General features: G+C 43.4%; 1 protein-coding gene across 5 annotated transcripts in view; it reads left to right on the top strand.

Annotated features, from left to right (window-relative positions):
- The first annotated feature begins 651 nt into the window (after nucleotides 1-651).
- ARHGAP26 (Rho GTPase activating protein 26) overlaps nucleotides 652-25,921 on the top strand; it is a 444,108-nt gene continuing 418,838 nt past the window's right edge. For all 5 annotated transcript variants that reach the window (XM_045998912.1, XM_045998911.1, XM_045998908.1 and 2 more), the window contains exon 1: nucleotides 652-1,165. In XM_045998912.1, coding sequence (XP_045854868.1) covers nucleotides 1,012-1,165 — 154 coding nt within the window. In that variant the 5' untranslated portion in view covers nucleotides 652-1,011. The remainder of the gene's footprint in view (nucleotides 1,166-25,921) is intronic.

The raw sequence follows: 25,921 nt of genomic DNA, 5'->3' as shown, positions 1-25,921 counted from the left end.
GGGCGGATTTTGAGCAGGAGTGGCCATGAGGGGGACAGACTGTGGGGGGGCGAGAAGACTGCAGGCAAGAGAAGCTGGTAATTCAAAGATGCAAATATTTTCTGCTTGACTGGAATAAGGAGCGTGTGTTTAGAGTTGACATGGTGGTTCGGTGTGCTCGAGGTTCTCCCTGGGTAGGGAGCTGCATTTTGAGTGAAAGCTCGATTGCCCAGCCTTTGCAGGGCGGGCTGAGGGGAACTGCAACCCCAAATCCCAGTTTTTTCATGCTAGGCATATTTAGGGTCCTCTGTTCCCCAGACCAGCAGAAGCACCACCTCGGGTTCGAATTCGGGCCATAGTAAGTCAACAAGATCCGGAGTGGGAAAGGCCCATGCACCGCAGCGATCCCCTCTTTAACACCCGGTCTGCAACACCGTGCGGGCGGGAGGGGGCGGAGCTTGTGTTGCGGACCTAGGCGGTGGCGTGGACCAGCCCCTTACCCCAGGCCCCGCCTCCATGCCCCGCTGATTGGGTCAAGGCCACGGAAGGGCCGGGAGTCCCCGGGAGGCAGGGGGGTCGGGCTGAGGCGGGCGTGCTGATTGGTCCGGCTGGGATTAGGTCACCACTAGCAGGTTCGAGCGGCCCGGACGCCGGCGGGGCTGCTGAGGCTGCTGTGAGAGGGCGCTCGAGGCTGCAGGAGATCTATCAGGAGAAGGAGGCGGGGAGGCGGCGGCTGCACTCGCTCGCCTGCTAGCTCGCTTCCCGGCACCGCTGCGGGTCCGTCGCTGCGTTTCCTGCCCGCCAGCCGCTCCGTGGCGCGCTGCCGGAGCAGCCGCCCCTCGGCCGGGTCCCCACTCCGGTCGGGAGTCGTGCGCGCCGGCGGACACCGCGCGGAGGGCGAGCCGGCGCCACACCTGTGGAGCCGGCGGGCGTGGGGGGTCCCGGTCGGGGTCCCGCCGCGTGCGTGCTCGGGGCTGCGGGCCTCCCGGGCGCTGGGGGAGGCGCGCCCCCCGGCTGGGCGACGCGAGCACTATGGGGCTCCCCGCGCTTGAATTCAGCGACTGCTGCCTCGACAGCCCGCACTTCCGAGAGACGCTCAAGTCTCACGAAGCGGAGCTGGACAAGACCAACAAATTCATCAAGGAGCTCATCAAGGACGGGAAGTCACTCATAAGCGCGCTCAAGAGTGAGTGTCCCGAGTCCGGCGGGGACGGGGCCCTGACGCGTCAGGGCCGTCGGGCGGCTCTCGGCCCTGGGCGTCCGCGTGCCGGCGGCTGCCGTTCCGCACTGGGTGCACTGAGGGCCGGCTGTAGATGCTTACAGTGGGGCGAGAAGGGTTCGTAGGATGGGCGAGCCAGCAGCAGTCGACGAGGAAGGGCACCGGCCCCCTGGCCGTTGGCGTTCTGGGCTGGCCAGGAGGTGACCGAGGGCGAGCGGGGCTCTGGGGCGCGGCGGTTGGGTGTGCGCTGCACACAGGTGTCCCATGAGCCGGACGCCTGTGCCTGGCGCGCCGCACCGGGTTGGGAAATGCTGTCGCGTCCACCACGCCGGCTCCCTTGGGTGAACACTCGCTCACCCCTCGGTACCCAGCCGGGGAAGCAGAGCGTGCCCTGCCCAGGGGACGCTATCTCCCCTCAGGAGAAGGCGGCTCGGGATTGCTTCGCTCTCAGTCCGCCTACCCGCCCGGGGCCGCCGGGTTCTCCGAAAGGCACCGGCGCTGCCAAGAAAGGGCTGGGTGGAATGGTTGGTTAGCTCGCGGTTCCGGGCGGTAGCGGCAGCCGGTGGGTGACCCAGGGCCGTGTACGTGTGCAGGTTGTGATTCTTGTGTTTAGCAGAAGGTGACAGCGGTGGGAGTACAGCATCAGAGTGTTCCTTTACTCTAAACCGTGGGCGAGGGTTTAAAAATAGAACGAACATATCCTGACTCTCTCCCTCTCCCGCTCCCTCGCTCTCCTTTTTCCCTCTCCCATTATCGTTGAAAACTCAAAGGTTTTAAGGGAATGTCCTCTGGCCTCACTCAGAAAGCAGAAGTTTAAGCTCATCCCTCAAGATTCTGGAGCCTTTTGTAAAACCATTTTTACTTATTTCCTTTTGGTGGGGGAGGGGGGCGGAGCGGGACGAAGAAATGAGATTTGCATTCTGTGTATGATTTTCTCTTGGCTTTTGCAGAGCCAGAGAGTTTCTCCTGGGCAAACAAGAGTGTTTTAGGGATGAGCTCCTTGGATTGTGAGGTCGTTTTTGGTGCCTTGTCAATCTGCCCGTTTAAAAATAGTTCGGTCCATCTTTTAGTTTTGAGAACCAGGAATGAAGTGAAGGAAGATAGAAAGCGGAATTGTCTTTGACTTTACTTTTCCTATCTGTGTGATGGATTTCTTAATAGGCCATACCTTTCAGGTAAGACAGGTTGCCCTGACTGTGTGGGGTCCTACCTGTGAAAATTCTTCCCAGGCCTCTTGAAAGGAGACTTCCAGAAATCAAGTGCCTGAGATGTCATTTTTGTGATCCTGTTGCCTCTCAAAATGAAAAGGGAGATAATGGAACCCCAAGACAGCAATTGCCAGTTTTTTGGGGTGAAATACACATGAAATTGTGGTGTGAGGAGGTTCCTCAGAGGCAGGGTCTGAGGAACCTGATGAACTGAAGCCTATGAATAACTCTTCCTTTCTCTGTGTCATTCCTTGGTTCAGGGAACACTCCACCCTGGGTTTGGAGTAAGTTAGGAGCTCCCTCATAGATGGGGCCCACGAATTTTGACTGAATCTCAGGCTGGGTTTAAGTGGGCTTCTGCTTTAGTCAGCAAATGTATGGAGTGTCTGCTGTGTGCTAGGTGCTGCCCTGGGCCCTGACCATGGAGCAGTGAGTATTCTGTTCCCCTGTTCCCCAGACACAGAGACTGACTTCTTGCCAGTGAATTATCTCATGTTATTCATTTTACAAATGAGAACATAGGCTTGGTGGAGTCACTAGTCCAGAGCCACACAGCTGCAGCAGTGGGCCCTAGTTTTGAACCCCTGCATGGTCTGAGCCAGAGTTGGAGTTCCTGCTAATACAGAGCTCTTAATCCTTTCCCATCCTGCTTACCCAGAAAGGACCCTCTGGACCAAGCCTGGTAGATTTTGGAGACTGCACTTGTACGTCTGTCTTGAGTATGTGTAGGGTGCATTTGTGTGACTGGAAATTTATTTGTCGCTACTCTTTTTTTTGCCAGGGGTAAGAATTCCTTGGGTAGGAGGAAAATAATGCAGCGATAGGGTTTAAGAGTTATTTAAGTTGTCTAATGGAATGGAGCAGCCCTGTAACTTGGGGAAAAGACTAGTAAGGAACTTATTGTTCTAATCTCTGTATATCCAGTTGTATGTATTAACTATGCTCTTTGCAACTATTACTTGAATAGGTAATGTGTGACCTCTTCAGTGGAAAGAGAGGAGTTGATCTATCACTCTTTTCCAGGTTTCAGGCATTCCATTATCATTAGGTGCTTGCTACAGTGTGTATTAACTATCTTAAGATTTGTGTACTATTTTTTTCTTCTGTTCATCTTTCTTACTACTGAAAATATATATAAAGTCAGTGTTTTTAAAACTAATTACACAAAATAAATACGTCATTATATAAATAACCCTGGTTTAGATGATTTATAGTCTTAGCCAGCTATAAAATTTTATGGTTTTATTTTATAATTAGTATTCACAGAACTTTGGTTTTAGGTTTCCTTTGTGTGTTAATTCGAGGCAATAAAATTAGCCTCTTGGGATTGCCAAAGTTAAGCTGGATCATTGTTATTACTACTTTTATTTTATGCATGAAGAAACTGAAGATCAGAGAGGTCAGTAACCTGCCCAAGGTGACAAAGCAGTTAGGTGTATTTAAACCCAGGTTGTCTGATTCCAGAGTCTGTGCACTTAACCCTGAAGCAAAGCTGTTGTTGAGGTTAGTTGTCTCTTGAATCCCCTTGAGGATCTGATAAATAACCCCCTTCAAGTTCTTCCCTGGAGTCTAAGACTCTGCTCTGGATACATAGAAGAGAAACAGTAAAATATTTGTGACCTACCTTGGTAACTCTTTGTCAGTTTTTTTCTGTCCTGATTTGTCCAAGTCTTTTCTGTGGGTGCTCTTATGCCCAGGATTGTTCTGTACCCCCATGAATCAGTGTTTCAATCAGGAGGATTTTGTATGTTCAAGACTTTCTATTTTTCTGTAGAGATGATAGAATCTTCAAATGAAATTCAGACTTGTGGAGTTAAGTTTTAGTATTTCTTCAGTTCAAAGCTTAACCCCATCACTTACTGGTTGACTCTTGACAAATCACTGAACCTGAGCTCCTCCTATGTAAAATGGTAGTAGCCACCCTGATCTTGTGTTGTGAGGACTAAACGAATCATTGGTTGTAAAGAAGTACTTAGCTTGGACCCTGGTGCATAGCACTGCTCACTTGCTGGTAACTATAATCATCTTCCAGGATTCAAGGTTGTCAAGACGCAGAGCAAAAGTTAGTAAGAGCAGAGGTATATTTTTTGGTTTGGATGCAGGGAATTAGGCTTATGCCTTCTTCATAATTTATACAGTTGTGTATGTATTAACCACTGGTGGGAAGAATCCTGGTAATCCTGTTTGTATAATGTGGTTATGCCAAAAAAGTTCCACAAATTAAAAAGAAAAAAAAAAAAGTAAGTCTTCCAACATACTTCCTGTTCCTAATACCATTTCAGTAACTTAAATTTTCAACCTTCTTGATATATTAACATAACCCTTCAGTGGCAGGGCTGACTGCCTCTCTCTTGCCTTGCAGAAAAAGCTCGCAGAATGCTTTGGACTTCATGGCTGGTCTCATGGACCCTGTGGCAAACCAAATGTGGTTTCACAGAAGTGAAAGTGAATTAGACTGTTGGTTTTGAGGAGTGGTATGGGATTTCAGGAACTCTTTCTTTCCTTCTTGAGAGTTGGCTTATGGATTTGTTGCTGTATATTTGGCGTCTGCTTTCTGAGATAGAATGAATACCCTTATTCTCATAGTCTAAGGTGGGAGGGTTGGGGTGAAAATTCAAAATTTAAAAATATCAATTCTTTTAAGGTATAATTCACCCTACCATATAGTTCACTTACTTATAGAATCCACTTCAGAGGTTTTTAGTACATTCATAGAATTGTGCAGTAATCCCCGCAGTCTCAGAACATTTGCATCACCACAAATGTTCAATTTTAGTATATGTGCTGCCGAAGCGAGCACACCACAAATGTTCATTCGGAACATTTTCATCACCACCCCAGTGGGAAATTTAATTCCCACTGGCAGTCGTTCCCCATTTTCTCCAGCTCCCCCTGCCTCTATCCCCAGCCCTTGTCAACCACTAGTGTATTTTCAGTCTTTATAGATTTGCCCATTTCGAACATCACAGGTACAATTTTAGTAGTTTCCTCCTAGGTAGTGGTGACCAACTTTAGGGATAGAATTATTTTTTAAAATTTAATTTTATTTTTTCAGTGTTCCAAGATTCGTTGTTTATGCGCCACACCCAGTGCTCCATGCAATACATGCCCTCCTTAATACCCACCACCAGGTTCACCCAACTCCCACCCCTCTTCCCTCCAAAATCCTCAGTTTGTTTTTCAGAGTCCACAGTCTCTCATGGTTCATCACTGGCATTTCAGGTAGAACTTTGAATCCATAAACTGCTTTTTTTCAGGGGGGTTAACTAGGGATGAGATCCCAAAGGTGGAACAGTGTCCCAGGGCTGGGAGAAACCCAGGTATGCCTTTGTGTTTCAAATCCATGGGCAGGGAGTAGATTAGTTTTGGTTCATGGTACTGTGATGGATACAGAAGAGACCAAGATAAAATTAAGAATCTAGCCCCTTCCGTCTGTGAACTTTCAGTCAACTTGGGCAGGGTATGTGCTGCTCCATAATGCCTTACTTTGGGGTCTTATCCTGATGGGTGACATACAAAATGAAGCATTTATACTTCTGTTGTTGAGCCTGTAGTATTTATGAGAATTTTTGGAGATGATGTGCCTTTGTTTATTAGGTCCCACTTAAAATTAGGTCCCTTTTTTGTTTATAAGGCCCCTCTTATAATTAAGAGACTATATTTTTATGGCAGTTTTTTAGGGCACTTACCAAGTACATGTCACTTTGCCAAGTGTCTACATTGTCTCATTCATCCTTATCATCATCCTGTGAGATGAATCCTCTTACTTTTCTGCATCTTAGAGTTGAGTAACTTATCTAAGTTCACATAGCTAGGAAGTTGTGTAACCAGGTTTTGAACCTGGTAATAGACAGTAGGGCCTTCTCTTGAACATGTCTCTTCTTTGCCTTCAGTAACTACACTGGTAGTGAAGATGCAAATTCTTCATAGATCTACACCCTAGAAAGGAGAAGCATGCAGCAGGTGCTAGGTTAAGTAAAAATATTGTCCCATTGGTTTTTCAGACTCTGAGACCTGGGTAGGCAAAGAATAGCTAGTATTTTGTATTGTGCTTTGGAGTTTTGTGTTCCTTTCCATCATAGGATTAAAGATAGACTAGAATGGCAGAGGAGGGTGTCTGGCTATCTCTTGGTTTTATGTAACAGTAGAGTTTCCCTTTGGATATGCACTGAGTGATTATCAGTGATTCTTTTTAAAAATAATTTTTAAAATGTACTTTTATAGCATTAATTCCTTTTTTTAGTTAAAAAATTTTAAATTGAGGTATCATTGATATATAACTTGTATTAGTTTCAGGGGTATAACATGATTCTGTATTTATAGATGTTGTGAATGATCACCAAAATACTCTAGTTAATATCTGTCCCATACAGTTACAATTTTTTTTCTTATGATGAGAACTTTTAAGATCCACTCTCAGCAACTTTCAAACATATGCTACATTATTATTAACTGTAGTCAATATGCTGTACATTACCTCCTATGACTTATTTATTTTATATCTGGAAGTGATTCTCTTTTAGCTGGGTAATAAAGCATGAAACAGGAAGGCCAGAAACCTGTTCCCTGGTCTGATTTGATGTAAGATGAATGGTTTATCCTCTTTGCTCATTAAAATGAGTAAAAAAAAAAAAATCAACATCGGGAGTTACATGCTTTATTATTATTTTTTCTGTTTTGAATTTATTACTTTTTGTTAGAGTTGTATGCTTGAAATCATGTCACACTTTTGTAGTTCTTGAGACTTGGCATAGGCTTTTTGCATTAGTGAGATGAGCCCTGCATTCGAATGGCCTCCCAGAGGATGTTCATTGCCAACCTGCTTTGTTTAGGAATAATTATATTACTTACAAAATCCTAATAGGACAAATGGATATGGAGTTAGGTAGCCAAGAGGTTTTCCCAGTTCCTTTGCTTTGCTTTAGCACCTTGCAAATGAAAAAAGAAGGCGTTTCCTAAATATTTGTAAATGGTGGTAATTTGTAATATTGACATTTGGAATATTACTCATACAAATATAAACAACAATAAATTATATCCAAATATAATTTTGTAGTTTTTATATAACATTGACTGTAAAAAAAGTTCTTCCACGTTAATCCATTCTGTTCTCTACTGGGTTGAATAAATTGCATCTAATTTATAGTTCTCAACCTACTGAGAAAGGTTTAAGGTCCCTCTTATAATTAAGAGACTATATTTTTATGGCAGTTTTAGGTTTATAGAACAATTCAATGGAAAGTATAGTGCATTCCCATATAACCCTACATACCTATTCTTCTCTATTTCCCCATTATTATTATTTTTTTTAAGAGTTTATATATTTGAGAGAGAGAGCAAGAGAGAGCATGAGCAGGGGCAGGGCAGGGGAGAGGGAGAAGCAGACTCGACTCTGAGCAGGGAGCTCGAAGCAGGAGTGCATCCCAGGTTATGACCGGAGCCAAAGGCAGACGCTTAACTGGCTGAGCCACCCAGGTGCCCCTCTATTTCCCGTATTATTGACATCTTGCATTAGTGTGGTGCATTTGGTACAGCAGTGATACAGTGATATTAACTGATGTCCATGGCTCACATTAGGGTTCACTCTTTGTGTTATATATTCTGTATGTTTTGATAAATGTTTACTAATGTGTATTGGCCATTGCAACATCACACAGAATAGTTCCACTGCCCTAAAAATCCCCTTTGTTTACTTATTCATTCCTGTGCCCCTATTCTTGGCAACCACTGCTCTTTTTACTGTTTCCCTAGTTTTGCCTTTTCCAAAATGTCATATGTTGTGCTTGGAATCATAGGGTGTTTAGCCTTTTCAGACTGGCTTCTTTCATTTAGCAATATGCATTTAAGATTCCTTCATGTCTTTTTGTGGCTTGATTGCTCATTTCTTTTTATCATTGACAAATATTCCTTTGTCTGGATGTACCATATGAATGTATCCATTTACCTATTGAAGGGCATCTTGGTTGCTTCCAAATTTGGGCTATTATGAATAAAGCTGATAGACACATTTGTCTGTATTACAGGTTTATATGTGGACATAGGTTTTCAACTCACTTGAGTTGAAATACCTGGGAACACAACTGCTGGATCATATGGTAAGAGTGTGTCCAGTTTTGTAAGAAACTGCTAAACTGGGGCACCTGGGTGACATTTAAGCATCTGCCTTCAGCTTGGGTCATGATCTCAAGGTCATGGGATTGAATCCTGCATAGGGCTCCCAGCTCAGTGGAGAGGCTTCTTCTCCAGGCTTCTTCTCCGTCTCTGTCTGCCCCTCCTGTCTGCTCATGCAGCTCACGTTCTCTCTCTCTTTCTCTTTCTTTCTCTTGTGCGTGTGTGCTATCTCTCAACTAAATCAAATCTTAAAAAAAGAAAGAAAGAAAGAAAGAAACTGCTAAACTGTCTTTCAAAGTGTTGGACCATTTTGCCTTCCCAGTAGTGAAGAAGGAGAGCTCCTGTTGCTCTGTGTTCTCACCAGAATTTGGTGTTGTCAGTGTTTTGGATTTAGCCATAACAGGCATGTAGGGTTGTCTCATTGTTTTTTAAATTTGTGGCTCCCTAATAACACGATGTGGAGCATCTTTTCATGTGTATTATTTGCCCGCTGTGTATCATCTTTGATGGGGTATCTGTTCAGGTCTTTTGCCCATTTTTAAATTGGGTTGTTTGATTCTTTTTTGTTGAGGTTTTTTGTTGTTGTTATTGTTTGTTTGTTTTTTTGTCATGAAGTACAGATAACACAAATTTTACCACTTTAGTCTTCTGTAGGTGCGTACTTCCTGGGTGTTCAGTAAACTCAGTGTTGTACAACCAGCAGTGCTGCTGCTTTCCAGAACTTTTTGATTATCCCGAACTGAAACTTAATACCCATTAAACAATAACTCTTATTTTCCCCTTCCTCCAGTACCTAGTAGCCTCTGTTTTACTTTCTTTTTCTATGAATTTGACTACTCTGAGTACCTTATATTAGTGGAATGATACAGTATTTGTCCTTTGGTGTCTGGTTTATTTCACTTAGCATAATGTCTTCAAGGTTCATCCATGTTGTAGCGTGTGCCAGAATTTCACTCCTTTTTATGGTTGAATATCTTATTTGTTGGGCTTCCTTACCAACAACTATAATTAAGAAAGACTATAATTTCTCCTTTAAATCATAAAAAGCTCTTTTTCTGCTCTTCATCCCCCCCCCCAATGATCACTAAGAGTTGGAATTGACCTGTCAATTTATCATGAGTGCTTGTCATGAACATGATGTTTATGGTTATTTCTTTCTTTCCCTTTTTTTAAAAAAAAGATTTATTTATTTATTTATTTGACAGAGATCACAAGTAGGCAGAGAGGCAGGCAGAGAGAGAGGAAGGGAAGCAGGCTACCTACTGAGCAGAGAATCTGATGCAGGGCTCCATCCCAGGACTCCAGGGTCATGACCTGAGTCGAAAGCAGAGGCTTTAACCCACTGAGCCACCCAGGCACCCCAACGGTTATTTCTTTCTTTAAATATTTATTCATTTATTTTAGAGAGAGCGAGGGAGCACAACAGGGCGTGGAGCCCAACAGGGGCTTGATCTCACAACCCTGAGATCATGACCTGAGCAGAAACCAAGAGTCAGAGGCTTAACTGACTGTGCTGCACCCCTCTGGTTATTCCTTTCAAAATAGCCATTTGTTGTAGGTCAGCCTGTTTTGGGGTAATTGTTTTTGTTTTAAGAGCTTTATTGAATTAGAAAATTCACCAGTTTTAAGTGTACAATTCATTAATTTGTAGTTAGTTTACTACTATCAGTCCAATCCAGTTTTAGAACATTTCTGTCACCTCAAAAAAGCACTTTTTTATTCTTTTTTTTTTTAAATTTATTTATTTGACAGAGAGAGATCACAAGTAGACAGAGAGGCAGGCAGAGAGAGAGAGAGAGAGGGAAGCAGGCTCACCGCCGAGCAGAGAGCCCGATGCGGGACTCGATCCCAGGACCCTGAGATCATGACCTGAGCCGAAGGCAGCGGCTTAATCCACTGAGCCACCCAGGCGCCCAGCACTTTTTTATTCTTAAGCCTCAGACAACCACTAATCTACTTTTTCCTGTCTCTGTAGGTTTTTCTTCTGTGAAAATTTAGGCTGAATGGAATCATACTATATGTGTTCTGGTGCATCTGGCTTCTTTCAGTTAGTAGACTGTTTTTAGATTAATCCACGCTATAGCACGTGTCAGTGGTTTATTCCTTTTTATTATTGAAGAGTATTCCATTTTGTAAATCATACTTTCTTTATCCATTCACCATTCGATGGACATCTGGGTTCTCATTTTTGGCTCTTATGAATAATGCTGTAATGAAGATTTGCGTACATGTCTTTGTGTGGACGTAGGTTTTCATTTCTTATTTCATTTCTTATGTAGGAGTAGAATTGCTGGATTCTATGGTAAACTTAGGTTTAATTTTTTTTTAAAAACCTGCCAAACTGTTTTCCACAGCAGGAACATCCTTTTAAATTCCCATTAGCTTGGGGCGCCTGAGTGGCTCAGTGGGTTAAGGCCTCTGCCTTAGGTTCAGGTCATGATCCCAGTGTCCTGGGATTGAGTCCCGCATCAGTCTCTCTGCTAGGTGGGGAGCCTGCTTCCTCCTCTCTCTCTGCCTGCTTCTCTGCCTACTTGTGATCTCTGTCTGTCAAATAAATAAAATCTTTGAAAATAAATAAATTCCCATTAGCTTTGTACAAGTGTCTCAGTTTCTCTACATTATCACCAGTGCTTGTCATTGTCTGCCTTTTTTATTGCAGCCATGCTAGTGGTTGTGAAGTAGTTAATCTTGGTTTAAATGTTCATTTCCCTGTTCACTAATGATGGTGAGTGTATTTTCATGTGCTTATTGACCACTGGTACATTTTCTTTGCTGAGATGTCTATTTAGATGTTTTTCGTTGGACAGTGTTTTTTTTTTTTTTTTTTTTTTAAGATTTTATTTATTTATTTGACAGAGATCACAAGTAGGCAGAGAGAGAGGCAGAGAGAGAAGAGGAAGCAGGCTCCCTGCCGAGCAGAGAGCCCAATGCAGGGCTCGATCCCCGGACCCTGAGCTCTTGACCTGAGCTGAAGGCAGAGGCTTTAAATCCACTGAACAACCCAGGGGCCTCTGGACAGTGCTTTATGTCTGGGATTTTTCCCTTTTTTTTTTTTTTTAAAGATTTTATTTATTTATTTGACAGAGAGAGATCACAAGTAGGCAGAGAGGCAGGCAGAGAGAGAGGAGGAAGCAGGCTCCCCGCGGAGCAGAGAGCCCGATGCGGGGCTCGATCCCAGAACTCTGGGATCATGACCTGAGCTGAAGGCAGAGCTTTAACCCACTGAGCCACCCAGGCGCCCCAAGGGATTTTTCCCTTTATTTTGTCGCATAAAACTTTTGATGATTAAGTGAACAGCATTCAGTATAGTTTCTCCATTTGTCCTCATTTGGGGATTTTTTTTTTGCTTCTATTTGCTTTAACTTCAGATGCATTTGACTGCTCAGTTATAGGATGCCAGGGCTTAGGATGGTGGTTCTTAGGAGACTGAATTTCAGATTTCTGCTTTTGTAATGCCGAAAGCATCCCGCTGGGCAGAAGCCCCAGACTGGACTTCCTGATTCTGGTCATACTGATGTTAATGATCATATACTAAGCAATGATCACAAGCCCCATGAATTGATGAAATGAGAATGGGCCAGGGAGGAACAGTAATCACCACTGAGCTGTAGGGGAAAGGAACTCAGGAAGGTGACTTTGTTATCCTGTCAAGGCCATTGCATTTTAAAAAGCTAGCCAAGGGAGAGATTCCAGTATGAAGCTAATAACAAAGTGGTTAACAAAGTTAAATTTCTGACTGACCTTAGTTTTGATTTTTAAAATGATAACCCAGTGTGTTTCAAATGATATATTTTTTTGATGTGAAAGGAAGACTTACATTTAACAGATATGGAGCCCTGCTCTGCTCTTACTATGTCCTCCAAGCCCTAGAGTAATGGTTTTTGGGGTGGCAGTCACAGGTGCAGAAGTCATTAGGTGGGAGTGTGCAGGGGGTGTTGAAGACCAGCAGGGAGGCCAGTATGTTTGGAGGAACAGTGATGGCAAAGGAACCGGGAGTAAGTCCAGGAGGCAGGCCATGGTGTGAGTCCCAGAAAGGACTTGGTATTTCATTCTAAGTGTGATGGGAAGCCATGGGAGGTTGTGGTGTAATCCTGGTTGTGTTTTTGAGAGATCGTCAGGCTGCTATGGAGAATAGATATAGTGGGGGCAAGAATGGAGGCAAGGAGACCTGTTAGGAGCTGTTGGAACAGAGGAGGTAAGAGGTAGTGACACCTGGGGCTAGGGTGGCAGCACTGGAGATGGTGGTGTTTGTGGAGCCCACAGGACTACTGTTTAATAGGATTTAGGCCATGAGAGAAAAGAGTCAAGTCAAGAATGATTCAAATGTTTTGGCTAAAGCAGTTATGTGAATGATGGTGCTATTTTTTGAAATGAGGACAACTTAGGGATGGTGAAGTCTGGGGGGGGGGGGATTAACAATATGAATGGATGAATGACCCAAGAAAAAAAGTACACAGTTTGTTCATGAATACATTCTCCGAAGAGCATCAAAGAGTATGGAAATATACAGAGTAAAGAACCCACTTTCCTGACTTAACCAACTGTCAATTTTTTTTTCTGTGCATATTTGGTTTTTTGTTTATAAATGGCATTATACTATATGAATTATTCTTTTGCTTTTCTGGTTAATACTATGGTTTGGAGCTCTTCCATGTCAGTACCTGTATATAGTACATTCTTTTTTTTTTTTAAGATTTTATTTATTTATTTGACAGAGATCACAAGTAGGCAGAGAGGCAGGCAGAGAGAGAGGAAAGCAGGCTCCCTGCTGAGTAGAGAGCCCAATGCGGGACTTGATCCCAGGACCCTGAGATCGTGACCTGAGCTGAAGGCAGCGGCTTAACCCACTGAGCACCCAGGTGCCCCTGTATAGTACATTCTTTCTTTCTTTCTTTTTTTTTGTAATTAGAGTAGGCACCATACCAAACATGAGTCTTGAACTCATGACCCTAAATCAGGACTCACATGCTCTACCAACTGAACCAGCCAGGAGTCCCATAGTACTTTTTTTTTTTTTTTAGATGACTGCAGAGAGTTCTGCTGTGGAGAGTTCCCCATAGCTTATTTACCTACTCTTCTCTTGAAAGATATTTAGATTGTCTCAGTATTGTACTATTAGAGAAAGTGCTTCAGGGATCATTTGCACACCTACCTTTGTGTGTAAGCTCCAGTATTTCCATGGGAGAAAGATTCCCAGGATTCTTGAATATTCCTGGAAGTTTCCTCGATATGGAATTGTTGCTAATCTCCAAGTTTTACAATCTCTTTGTCATCTGTTGTTTAGGTCCTTTGCATCCGTTTATATTTGTCTTGTGCTCTTTTGAGTATGTTAGATTGTTTCTGAAGCTTCACCTTTTGCTTAAATTAAAAGCATCCTTAACAGAACAGGCCCATGGGGCACCTGGGTGGCTCAGTTGATCAAGCCTCTGCCTTTGGTTCAGGTCCTGATTCTTGAGCTCCATGTCAGGCTCATCCGGGTGCCTGCTTCTCCCTCTCCCTCTGCCTGCTGCTCAACCTGCTTGTGCTTTCTCTCTCAAATCAAATAAATAAATAAAATCTTAAAAAAAACACCCCAAAACAGAAGAGGTCTTTCTGTTAGCCACTGACATGGATTCTAAAAGAACCAGGGCATGGGATTAGAAAAAAAGAAGTGTGTGTGTGTGTGTGTGTGTGAGAGAGAGAGAGAGAGGGAAAGAGAGAGAGGTATTGGAAGAGACAGACAGAGAGTGCAATTAATTGGCTGTGTCCTAATTAGCTTTGGACCTGTCCAGTATGTTTTCTGAGCTCTAGGTTCTTAGGGATGAAATGAGAGATGGGATGGGGCTTTGCCTGTATTTAATAGGCTAGTCCAAGCTCAAATTTCAGGGACCAAGAAGGAAATCACATTTACTAGGGTGAGAAAAACAGCATTAGTGGCCAGAGGAATGTTTACAAATTTGAGTCACTGGGATTTACACATTTCTGTAGACACCCAGAGTGGAGAAATAGAGGAAATATTGAGGAAAGCAGCTTGGCAGTGTGGGCCAGAAGCTGTCACGGCATGTTTACATCTGGCTCCTTTCACCTTGGTTGGAAGGCACAGAATGCTTCAGAGGGTGAGCTTGGAGGCTGGGCAGTTGCCTACTATATTTAGAAAAAGGAGATTCCTGAGGTTAGAGTGGTCTGTGTGTGTGTGCATTTTCTTTGCCAGATGGACAAAGGTTTTAGGGGCTTGGGAATTCTGGACCAATCCTTGTTAACTAGCTGGCTTCTCTGAGCCAAGCCAGTAGCTGTACTTTGACTCCTGCTGCTGCTACAAAGGAAAAGCCAAAATAAACCCCATTTTACATGGTTTGTAAAGACATTACAGGTAGATTTCAAAGTGTATATGATCTCGCTATCAGATGTGCTCTTACGTTTACTCTAGGCTAATTTCAACACTTTCAGTCTATGAACTGGCTTCTCCTGTGAGACATTAGGTAGATTTCCAGGCTGACTGAGTTAGCTTGAGGCAGTTTCTGTGCCATGGAGACTGTCAGGCACATAGAACTAAAATCTTAACAGAGTCTTTACTGAGTATTTGTTATTGCACTTTGGGTCAGGTATAGAAAATGATTATTGGTTGAGCAATAAACTAAAATTAGAAAGGCATTTTTACTTTAATTCATACCTCTTTTTCTTTTTCTTTTTTTCTTTTTTAAAAAGATTTTATTTATTTATTTTACAGAGAGAGAGACCACAAGTAGGCAGAGAGTCAGGCAGAAAGAGAGGGGGAGCAGTCTCCCCACTGAGCAGAGAGCCTGATGCGGGGCTCGATCCCAGGACCCTGAGATCATGACCTGAGCCGAAGGCAGCGGCCTAATCCACTGAGCCACCCAGGCGCCCCATCTTTTTCTTTTTAAAAAGGTTTCTCTAAGTAGGTAATACCTTTATATGGTACATAGTTCAAAAGGGGCAAAAAGGGAATGCGAGTGTCCCTCCCAATTCCTCCTGCCTCCTGATCCCAAGTTCTTGTACTGGAGGCAACATTTTACCATTTCTTGTGAATTTTTTAGATAAAATTTATGCATGTGCCAGCGAATACATATTTATGTATTTTTTGGTAGCCTGCCATATGCACTGTTTTGCATAATTTACTTATTGCACAGTTTTAATGTATTTTAGATCTTATTGTACATTGGTACATATAGAGCTACTCATTTTTAGCATTACATTGTACTCCATTGAATGGATAGGACATAGTTCACTTAACCAGTCCCCTAATAATATATGTTTAGATGATTTCCAGCCTTTTACTATTACCAGAACATCTTGGTACTTGTCATGGACACTTGAGTAAGTAGACCTGTAGGATGAATCCTAGAAATGGACCTGTTGGGTTAAAGGGTATGTACAGTTTTTATTTTGATAAACATCCCACAGGAGTGTTTCTGGAAAGTTCTGAGTGAAGTCAACTTTATAAATCATGATTTTAGTGTAGGAAGGAAAGTCACTAGTTTATTACTTACTAAGTAGCCTCTGTAATTATTATTATTATTATTTTTAAAAGATTTTATTTATTTATTTGACAGACAGAGATCATAAGTAGATAGAGAGAGAGGGGGGGAAACAGGCTTCCCGACGAATAGAGAGCCCGATGTGGGGCTCGATCCGAGGACCCTGGGGTCATGACCAGAGCCGAAGGCAGAGGCTTTAACCCACTGAGCCACCCAGGCACCCCAGTAGCCTCTGTGATTAAACAGTGCTTAGAGTTTTCTCCATTTCTTACTCCCCAATCTGTACATAATGTTGATTCTGGGATTAAAAGCCACAAAATCTTTCCCTAAAATGAGACATAGCTGTACTAGGAATTTCTTGAAGGTAGGGCCCCAGAGAACTTGTTGGCATTACTAGTGAGGTTGCTGTTGAATTTTTATCTTTGCACAGCACGTGCATTATTCAGGAAGTTTGGCAGGTGTTAAAGGAGGGCAATCACAAGGACTTTGGGCCAGAAGGCACACCTTGTCTGTCAGCAAAGCTTTTATGGGCAATGGAATTTCTGGGAAGGGGTGAGGGAACAGGGTGTTTTATCCAACGTCTCTCTTGTGGTTGCCTCTCCTACCATGCTTAGCACTTTCCTCCGTGGAGGGTAGGATAGTGCCACCTGTCCCGTGTGGTCTTTACTTCACTGCCTGTGACAGCTCATGTTGGGATGGAAGGTTTCTAGTGGTAGAGTTTCTGGGACAGGGTGGTCATAGTCATTGTCTTCCAGGTGCTCAGCATCCTGGGCAGGGGAAGTACAGATGGTCCACAGTACCATTAGAAGTTTGAGAGTGTCATGGAGAAAGGAACAAAACTCAGGAAAGGCAGGTGAAGGCTTATCAAGTCCACAGAGGCAGTGTTCCTAATGATAAGTCATTTAAAACCACCTCTGTTAGTTTTGCCCCACCTTTACTACTGTTTATTTACTTTGAAAAAGTCTCCTTATTAAAAAGTACATTTATTTCAAAAGGGAACTTTATAGCATTCCAAAATTACAGGTTTATGTAATTGGCAGTATTTTTTCCCTAAAATATGTTCATGTAACCATTAAATCATAATCATTAAACTGAAAAGTATTTGTCATTGTATCACCTAAAATACTCCCATATTGTACCAGTGATTTGAACTTTAATCTGTTTAACACTGTCCCAAGGCAGAAATGTGTGAGAAAATGGATACCATCTGGTCATGGTGCCTGGAAGGAAGGGGAGGGGAGGTAAGGATGTGTTTCTCAGACTAGGTATGGGTGTTGGGGGAGGTGGCAGTGTGCCAGGGAGTATATAAAGCAAGTGACAGGGAGTACACTTTGCTGAAAATCTGGTTCACTCAATGGAATAATTATTTGAATATTCACACAAACACTGATAGATTATGGAGGAGAATGCAAGATTCCATGACATTTTTCTGAGGAGACATGCTGGTGTGGGTGAACAGAACATGTAGTCAACAGCAGACCGAGGGGGGAGGAGGCCAGGGTGTCTCCAGTTTCTATCTTAGGTCTTGGGGTATGGTTGAACTCTGTACCACAGGAGAAATGTGGTGTGTGATAGGGGATATGGGTCTAAGTAAGGTTTGTCTTTGCTGAGTTGTTCCCATGGAGTATATAGGTGGAAGCACCTACAAGGCAGTGGGAAGCAGAGGTCTGATGTTCTGGAAAGAGATTGGTGGGTTATGATGTAGATTTGCGTCTCACCAGGTGCTATCAGAGACCCAGGCAATGGTTCTCAGCCTTAGCTGCCCATTGAAATTGTCTGAGGAGCTGGGACTCATCCCAGGAGATTCTGATATAGTTTGTCTGGGTTGCAATGTGAGCATGGGGAATTTTTTTTTTTTTTTAAGATTTATTTATTAGAGAGAGGGAAGGAGAGAGTGCACTAGTCAGGGAAGGAACAGAGGGAGAGAATCTTCAAGCAGACTCCCCACTGAGCCTGCTTCAGGTCTCCATCTCATGATGCTGAGATGGAGACCTGAGTTGAAACCAAGAGTGGGGTGTTTAACTGACTGTGAACCATCCAGGTGCCCTGAGCCTGGGGAATTTTCACAGCTTTCCTGGTGATTCTACTCTGCATCAAAGGTGGAGAACCACTGGCTTGCAGTGGGAGAAGAGAGTAGAGGCCAAAATCAAGGAGAATAGTAACATTTAGTAGAGCAGGTGGGTTGAAGAGAGTGGGAGAGACTTACTTTTGCTCTGATGACAGGGTGTTTCATTTTGGCTACTTTGGGTGAGGGGTTGCCCAAAGTCCTTTGGATTTGACATTGGAAGTGAAACTGCAGAAAGCCCAAATATAAGGGTGGTAAGTATCCACCTTTTAATATTGTGAGTAATAAATGGGATAGTAGGTATTGTGTTTAAACAGAGTGAGCTTGCACATGGTAAGTGCCCTGTAATTGGAATGTGCCATTACGGACATTTCTACAGATTATCCATGTTCTAAGATGGTGGTTCTTAAACATGAATGTGGTAAGAATTCCCTTAACTGAGGATTCCTGATCTCCCCCCAGGAGATTGTTTTATGTGTGCTCTAGAGCAAGGTCTCGAAATCTGCATTCCTTGCAAGGCCCCCAAGTGATTTGCATGGAGTGGGTCCTTGGAATTGGCTGGAAGAGATTTTACATAAAGTTGTCTCAAATCCTCTGTCCCCCTTTAATGCACAAAACTGTGCCAGCTACCCTCATGCTGGAACCTCTCCGGTTTCTGGAAGGAGCCATTATGATAGGTCGAGGAATGGTTTGAAAAGGTACAAGTTCTAACGCCTTCACATCTCAGCATGTGGCTCCGTGCCTGGGACCTAGTTGTTCCATGAGCTTGGCCTGTGAGTCCGGACCCTTCTGTAGGATTGGGGCGGGCGGGGAACTCCTGAAATGAAACGTTATGTTCACCAGCAATCACAGGGCAAACGTTTTTCCCACAGTGAGTCTTGGGTGCTCTTGTCAGGGTTAAAGTCATTTGGGGTCAGAGCCTGTAATTATGTTGCACATTTTTTTCTTCAAAAACATTCAGGACACATAATGAGCTGGCTGAGCTGTTGCACAGCTCCAGGGGACTCAGTGTCTGGGGGAGATTAGGAGGGAGACTGGTTTGAGGAGGGGGGGGAGGTGCAAACCCAGAGAGCTGATCTCTTCTCCTCCTGTCTCAAAGGTGCCCTGGGGCAACTCATTTCTGGCAACAGCTTCCTCCTTATCTGTGTTCTGATCTTAGATGATTCTCTGCAGTCTGAGGGGGCTGGGTGAAAGAGCACCCCATGGCCCCTGCTGGTGAGACCCCTGGGTGTCACCGGGAGGGGCTCAGTGCTACTTTCCCCTGTTGTTTGCTTCTTAAGAAATTCTCTGGGCTGCTTTTCTACAGGCAGGGCTTTCTTGCATTTGTATCTGCCTTGTGCATTGAGATGTTTGACATATAGCCTACCTAGGCTGCTTATCTAGCAGCTCACCAGCCTCACAACTCCTGCTGTGGGTAATACTGAGGCCAGGCAGGCACTGGGGACGGATGCCTCCACACCTGCAGCCTTGCACTTTCCCTGCTGCACCGGCTGCCTCTGGTTTACAGGCCAGGCCTTGGGGCTACAGACAGCCTTCCCTGTTGAGGTCTCCCAGCCCTCTGACTGAAGCCGCCTTGAGCTCAGCATGCAAGGTCAGTGAGCTACCATGTTGCCAGTGCTGTTTAGAACAACAGGATGGTTCTCTCTCTGGAAAGAAATCCTGTTTCCTCTTTACATAGCCAGCATGCTTGTAATCAGCTCCTCAGCAGGGAAGCTCTGCTCCATTGCATAGAAAATTGGAGTGGAACCCAGAGCTTTTGGCCTTAGTGTCTTTTGGGATAAGACTTTGGCTTCCTTTTCATCTCCCCCCCAGCTCTTCTGGCCAGCATAACTTCACACTATACTGCAATGAAAAAACAAAAACGGCTTGGGGTTTTGTGCTTGGAGCAGCACAGAGTTCAAGCATGAAGATGATCACCAGCTGAAGATAACTTAAAATTGGCTTGTTTTCATAAGTCTGGGTTCAGAATGTTGGGATTTAATCTTCCCCATCCACTTGAATCTGGAGAACTGAGTCTCTTTAAGAAAGAAGAATGAAATGTTTTTTGATGGTTATCTGAAAGGAGAAACTTGTGAAATGTTAGGCAGGAGAAGGATGAGTCATGTCTCTTAATGTGACACCTCAAGCAGTCATATTACCGAACTCCCCAAATGTGCCTGCATAGGGTGAGGCAATGGTGGGTGGAGACCTTGGAGGTCCTTTCTTAGGGTTTCTTTAAACAGCTTTGTTGAGATGTAATTCACATGCCACACAATTCACTTATTTACAGTATACAGTTCAAGGCTTCAGTATATTCACAGAATTTTTCATCCATCTCCACAATTAGTTTTAGAACATTTCATCTTCCACCCAAAGAAACCGAGCACTCCTTAACCATTATTCCTTCATTCTTCCCATCCCCCTGGCCCTAAGCAGCCACTTCCTTAGGATTTTAAAGTGTGGTGCTGTCCTGTCAGCTTTGTTTCTTGATCTTGTTAAGCCACATATCCTTTTCCTTTGGTGTATCCAGACAGTTTGCAGATCCCAGGAATGCTGTGATTTCAATGCCAGGATGTTTGGATCTGGCACTCAGTTTCTCTCTATTCTTCTTCGGACAGACTTGCTGGTGCAGCAGGGCTAATGAGTGCATGCAGGTCTCTGGTTTAAGACTTCTTTTATCATACCTCTCTCTCTCTCTCTCTCTCTCTCTCTCTCGGTTCTGCTCTTGCTTTGGAGAGAACAGTTTCCTGGTGAGAGTAGGAAGGAAGAACCCAAAATCCAGTCATAGGTAGGTGCATTGTTTTGAGCAGAAGAGAGGAACTTTTGTACCTATCGAGGAAAAAATTCCAATAATCTGATTTGGATAGTTGTATTTGGAGGGGTTTATCCCTTTATCTGATTTATCGATTTTTGGAGCTGTTGATAAGTAATTTTCTTACGTGCTGAAATGATGATGGTTTGGGGTGTTGAAGCTTTTAACATGAAAGTCCTTCTTAGTTACCAAAGACCTTATATTGTTCTAAGAATTTCAGCCCAAGTGTAGGTAACTCGTTCTTCACCATCTGTTTTCTCTTTCTCTCATTTGCTTCCTTCCTTTTCATTTCCCTTCCCTTTCTCCCTCTCATTCTTTGACTGCCTGCTCTCTACCCCCCTTCCCCCCAATCCTGGGGTGGCCTTGCTAAAGAGCCAAAGATGGGACTGATCTCCCATCTCTCTTTTTTTTTTAAAGATTTTATTTATTTATTTGACAGACAGAGATCCAAGCAGGCAGAGAGGCAGGCAGAGAGAGGAGGAAGCAGACTCCCTGCCAAGCAGAGAGCCCGATGTGGGGCTTGATCCCAGGACTCTGGGATCATGACCTGAGCAGAAGGCAGAGGTTTTAACCCACTGAGCCACACAGGCGCCCCTCCCATCTCTTTATAATGGGAAAAACAAAGCCTTTTGTGAGTAAGAATGACCTGAAAATGATTTGGGGAGTTTTGGGATTAGAGCTCAAGAGATCAACAGATTTAAGGTGATTGAGAATCTATAGAACCAGGAAGTGTGGGCTGGGAGTGGTCCCATTTTGTTGGGGGGGGGAGCTCTCTGGGGTCTCCTTTCCTGTTACACATCCTGTGTTAGGTTTCAGAGGTAAAAGAACAAGCTCAGAGGCAGGCTAGGTACAGAACGTCCTGCTCACTGGTTGACAGCCGCATTGACCGGGAGCATTTAGGTGCTTATTTTCTGCTTCTCTAATGGCACCTGATACAAGCCTCAAGTTCCCTTTTTTATCATTAGGGTAGAGGGTGCTATTAAAGTTGTCTTTAACAAAGTAGGTCAGTGATTTATATTTCAAGAAGACAAATTTGGGGACACTGAATGAGAACATGATATTTGGGTTAGTTGAACAGCTCCAGATATAATTATGTATTTATAATGCCAATTAGGGACCTAGAAACCTATTTGGGATAGGTCAGAGACGTGGGTGTGATATCTGAGTCTTTGCCAGGTATTCCATCTAGAATCTCCAGGATGATATATTTTGACAAATTTCAGTGAGACCTGGATAACAAGGCTTACTACATGTCCCTTCATTGAGCTGCTACTTGTTAGTTCGCAAAGCTATTAACAGCAAAGTATCAGGGTGCTCCTCTCCCACTTTCTGAGATACATATTTCCTGTTCTTTCTGGTGACATAGGCTAGTCATTTGAAAAGAAAAAAGTCAAGCAATCCAAAGTCAGACTTTTTTTTTCTTATTTTATAGGCGTAATACATGCTCTCCAGTGAAAATTTAGAAATTACAGATGAGGTAAAGTAGAAAATGAAAATTACACCAATACTGCTGATTAGAGACAGTCATATAACCTGTTCTACTCAATAGGTCACGATCATCTTTCCGTATCATTAACTGCTTTCTAAGATTGTTTTTAGTGGCTACACAATGTTCCAGGGATGCTGTGTCAAGATTTACTTAACTGGTGGGGGTGCCTGGGTGGCTCAGTGGGTTAAAGCCTCTGCCTTCGGCTCAGGTTGTGATCCGGGGGTCCTGGGTCCTGGGATCTAGCCCTGCATTGGGCTCTCTGCTCAGCGGGGAGCCTGCTTTCTCCTCTTTCTCTGCCTGCCTCTCTGCTTGTGATCTCTGTCTGTCAAATAAATAAATAAAATCTTTTTTTTTTTTAAAAGATTTTATTTATTTATTTGTCAGAGAGAGAGACAGAGAGAGAACGATCACAAGTAGGCAGAGAGGTAGGTAGAGGCAGAGGGAGAAGCAGGCTCCCTGCTGAGCAAGGAGCCCGATACGGGACTCGATCCCAGGACGCTAGGATCATGACCTGAGCCGAAGGCAGCTGCTTAACCAACTGAGCCACCCAGGCGTCCCAAATAAATAAATAAAATCTTAAAAAAAAAAAAAAGATTTACTTAACTGATGACTTACTTTTGGACAGTAAGGTGTTTTTCTCTCTCTCTCTTTTTTTTTTTTCATGATTGTTGACTAGTCTTAGAGACATACTGTAATTATCTCCATAAGATAAATTTATATAGGCAGCTCTTCTGTTTCTTTCCATCTCTTTAAGATGCAGCTCTAACTCTCTCTGGTTCCTCACCTCTTTCTCCTGCTGGCAGAGCAGAACCTTGGGGACAAAGAGTAGACGTCTTCTCAGAGTGCCACAGAATGAAGAGTCTCATAGGTTGAAAACACGATGTTAAATTTATTTGAACCGCAGTAATAGTAATGGTATAGCTACCACCATTTAACTGTTTATTGTGTGTCATACCCTTTCGTTATATGTTTTACCAACTTGATTTCATTGAACCTTCACAACAGTCTCTTGAGAAATGTACCACTATACTATCCCCATTTACAGACCAGAAGACTGAGGCATGGAAAGTCAAATGAACTCAAATTGTTGCAGCCAGGATTGGAACGTTGTCCATTGCCAGCCCTTTTACTCTTAACTGGTGCTGTACTGCTGATTATGGAACCTGAGCCTCATCCCTTGAATCTTGTTTCCTCATTTATAAAATGGGGATATTAGTCCTCAGTTGAGACCATCATAAGGGTTAAATGAGGTAGAGCATCTGGCACAAAATCACAGCAGCCAGCTACTCTAATGACTAATTATTTTCACCTTTTGTAAGAGAGGACCTGTATGGAAATTTAAAAAATTGTTTTGGTGCTGTCTTTGCATAGAATCTCTGGCTTTCTCACTGGAAGTGAAACATATTAGCACTTATCTCTAGAAATTAGATTGAGGCTTGTACTCTGGCCAGTATTATATTGACCTTAGTCCAGATGTCTTGGTTTTAAAACTTGTCAATCACAACATTCCGTACTTTCTTCAAGACTGTCTTGTCGAAGGCCATTATGAAAGTGACACATCCCATAGGGACCTCTCTCATCCCAACCCCAGCCTCACCACCCAGAGGTGCACACCATCAGTTTCTTGAGCAGGCACCTAAGTAACTTCTAACAGTGAGTTCTTCTTTGACTCTAATGTGAATATCTCTTGCAGTGCTGTTTATGTAAAAGTTGTCTTTTGTGTAAACGTTATTTGGAGGAAGGTGAGCTCCATCCTCTGGTCATGATTTAGGCCTGTTCCCTCCTTTAGGGGTTTGTTGCCCCCACTTTACTCCAAAGTTGGTACCTCTCAGCAAACTTGAACCCTTGGCCAAGGAAAACAATAGCGTGAGCATCCCAAGGCCATATGTAGGCTGTGTTATCTTGGGATCCATGTCAAGGGAACTCTTCTCTCTCCTTACATCTATTGAATTTCTGAGGTCATTTTAGTCCTAACAACCCAGGAGAAGCCATTTGCCCTAGAAAAGAATCCAGAGTTCGGGGCTGGTAGGATATTTTGTTTCTTTCGAGTAGCAGTACAGATACGATCCTATCTTCATTAGCTCAGTCAACAAATATTTAGTGGACACCATCTGTATACTAGGGCATTGTTGTGGGTACTGGGAGCGTAGCTCCAAACAAGACAAAGTTCTGACTCTTGTTTAATTTGTCTGCCCTCTAAAATATAAACTGCACAAGTAAACAAACTGACAGGATACTCTTAGATAAAAGCACCAGGATGGACATAAAATGAGACTGACAGTGATGGATAGTGGTGGGTGGAAGTAAGTGTAGATTATGTCATCAGAGAATGCTTCTCTGAGGTGCTGAATGACCTTATATTCTGGACTAATACTTGGTGACCATGGTTTTTAAAAAAATTGTAAGCTATCACCTGATGGAGAGACTCTTTGCTGGATCATATTTTTTTCCTTTCTGTTTTCATGGGCAAAACCTTTTTTACTCACTGTAGTCATGACCACCCAGAACCTTAGTGGGTTTGGCAAGATAAAAATCTATCCCCATATGGCAGGCAGACTGAGGTTTTAAAACACATAAACTTTATCAAGTCACTCTTATCCCAGATTTCCCAGTGACTTCCCATATCACTCAGAATATAATTTTTTAGAAAGATTTATTTTATTTATTTGCGAGAGAGAGAGAGAGAGAGAGAGAGTAGACACATGAGCAGGGGGAAGGGGCAGAGGGAGAGGGAGAAGCAAATTCCCAAGACCCTGAGATCATGACCTGATCCAAATGCAGATATTTAACTGACTGAGCCACCCAGGTGCCCCATCATTCAGAATATAATTTTAACTCATTAACTGTGGCTTATGTGTGGTCAGGCTTCCGCCTACCTTGTCAGTCTCCTCTCTGTGCTTAAGCTTCTCTGGTCTCAGATTCATCTTACACACTGAGCACTTTCCAACCATAGGATTTTCCATTACTGCTCCTTTGGAGTGTCTTTGCTTCAGATCTTTATGTATCTATGTGGTCATCTGCTTCTTCTCATCTTCAGTTACCTTCAGAGAAGTACTTTGACCACCTAAAGGAATGATCTAACGTCTTAAGTAGCCATCCCTTCTTTCCCTGCTTTATACCATTTCCTGTTTTAGTTGTGAAAGTACTTTGTACCCTCTGAATTCCCTGGTGGAAGTTGAGTAAATAATATCAAATGTGCCTTCAAAGAGTCCAGCTTGACCACTTGCCTTGTATTCTCAAAGTGCCTCTGAGTGTTCACAGCCTCAAGCATCCCTTGGTTCTCTTTAGATTTGTTTTAAAGATTTCACCTTGGACAGATCATGTGTGACTGCTCTAATTGGATCGTGACCCAGTCTTCCTTTTGGGTAGTTCAAGAAATGGGGTCAAAAAAAAAAAAAAAAATCAAGCATCAGAACTAAGAGTTGATTAATGCTGTTACCAGCCTCCTCCTTGCTTCTCATCCCTCAGCCTGTGCTCTTTTTGTTGGATCTCATTCTCTATCTTTTTACTTTCTCGAATGGAAGAAAGGGAAGAAAAATCTAAAGTTTCTAAAGCTGTGTCATAAGTAGCACCGAGCACGAGGT

Source organism: Meles meles, chromosome 3 (genome assembly GCF_922984935.1).
Source record: "Meles meles chromosome 3, mMelMel3.1 paternal haplotype, whole genome shotgun sequence".
NCBI classification, from domain to species: domain Eukaryota; kingdom Metazoa; phylum Chordata; class Mammalia; order Carnivora; family Mustelidae; genus Meles; species Meles meles.
The sequence above is the reverse complement of the archived record's forward strand: the minus strand, read 5'-3'. Positions and strand labels throughout refer to the sequence as shown.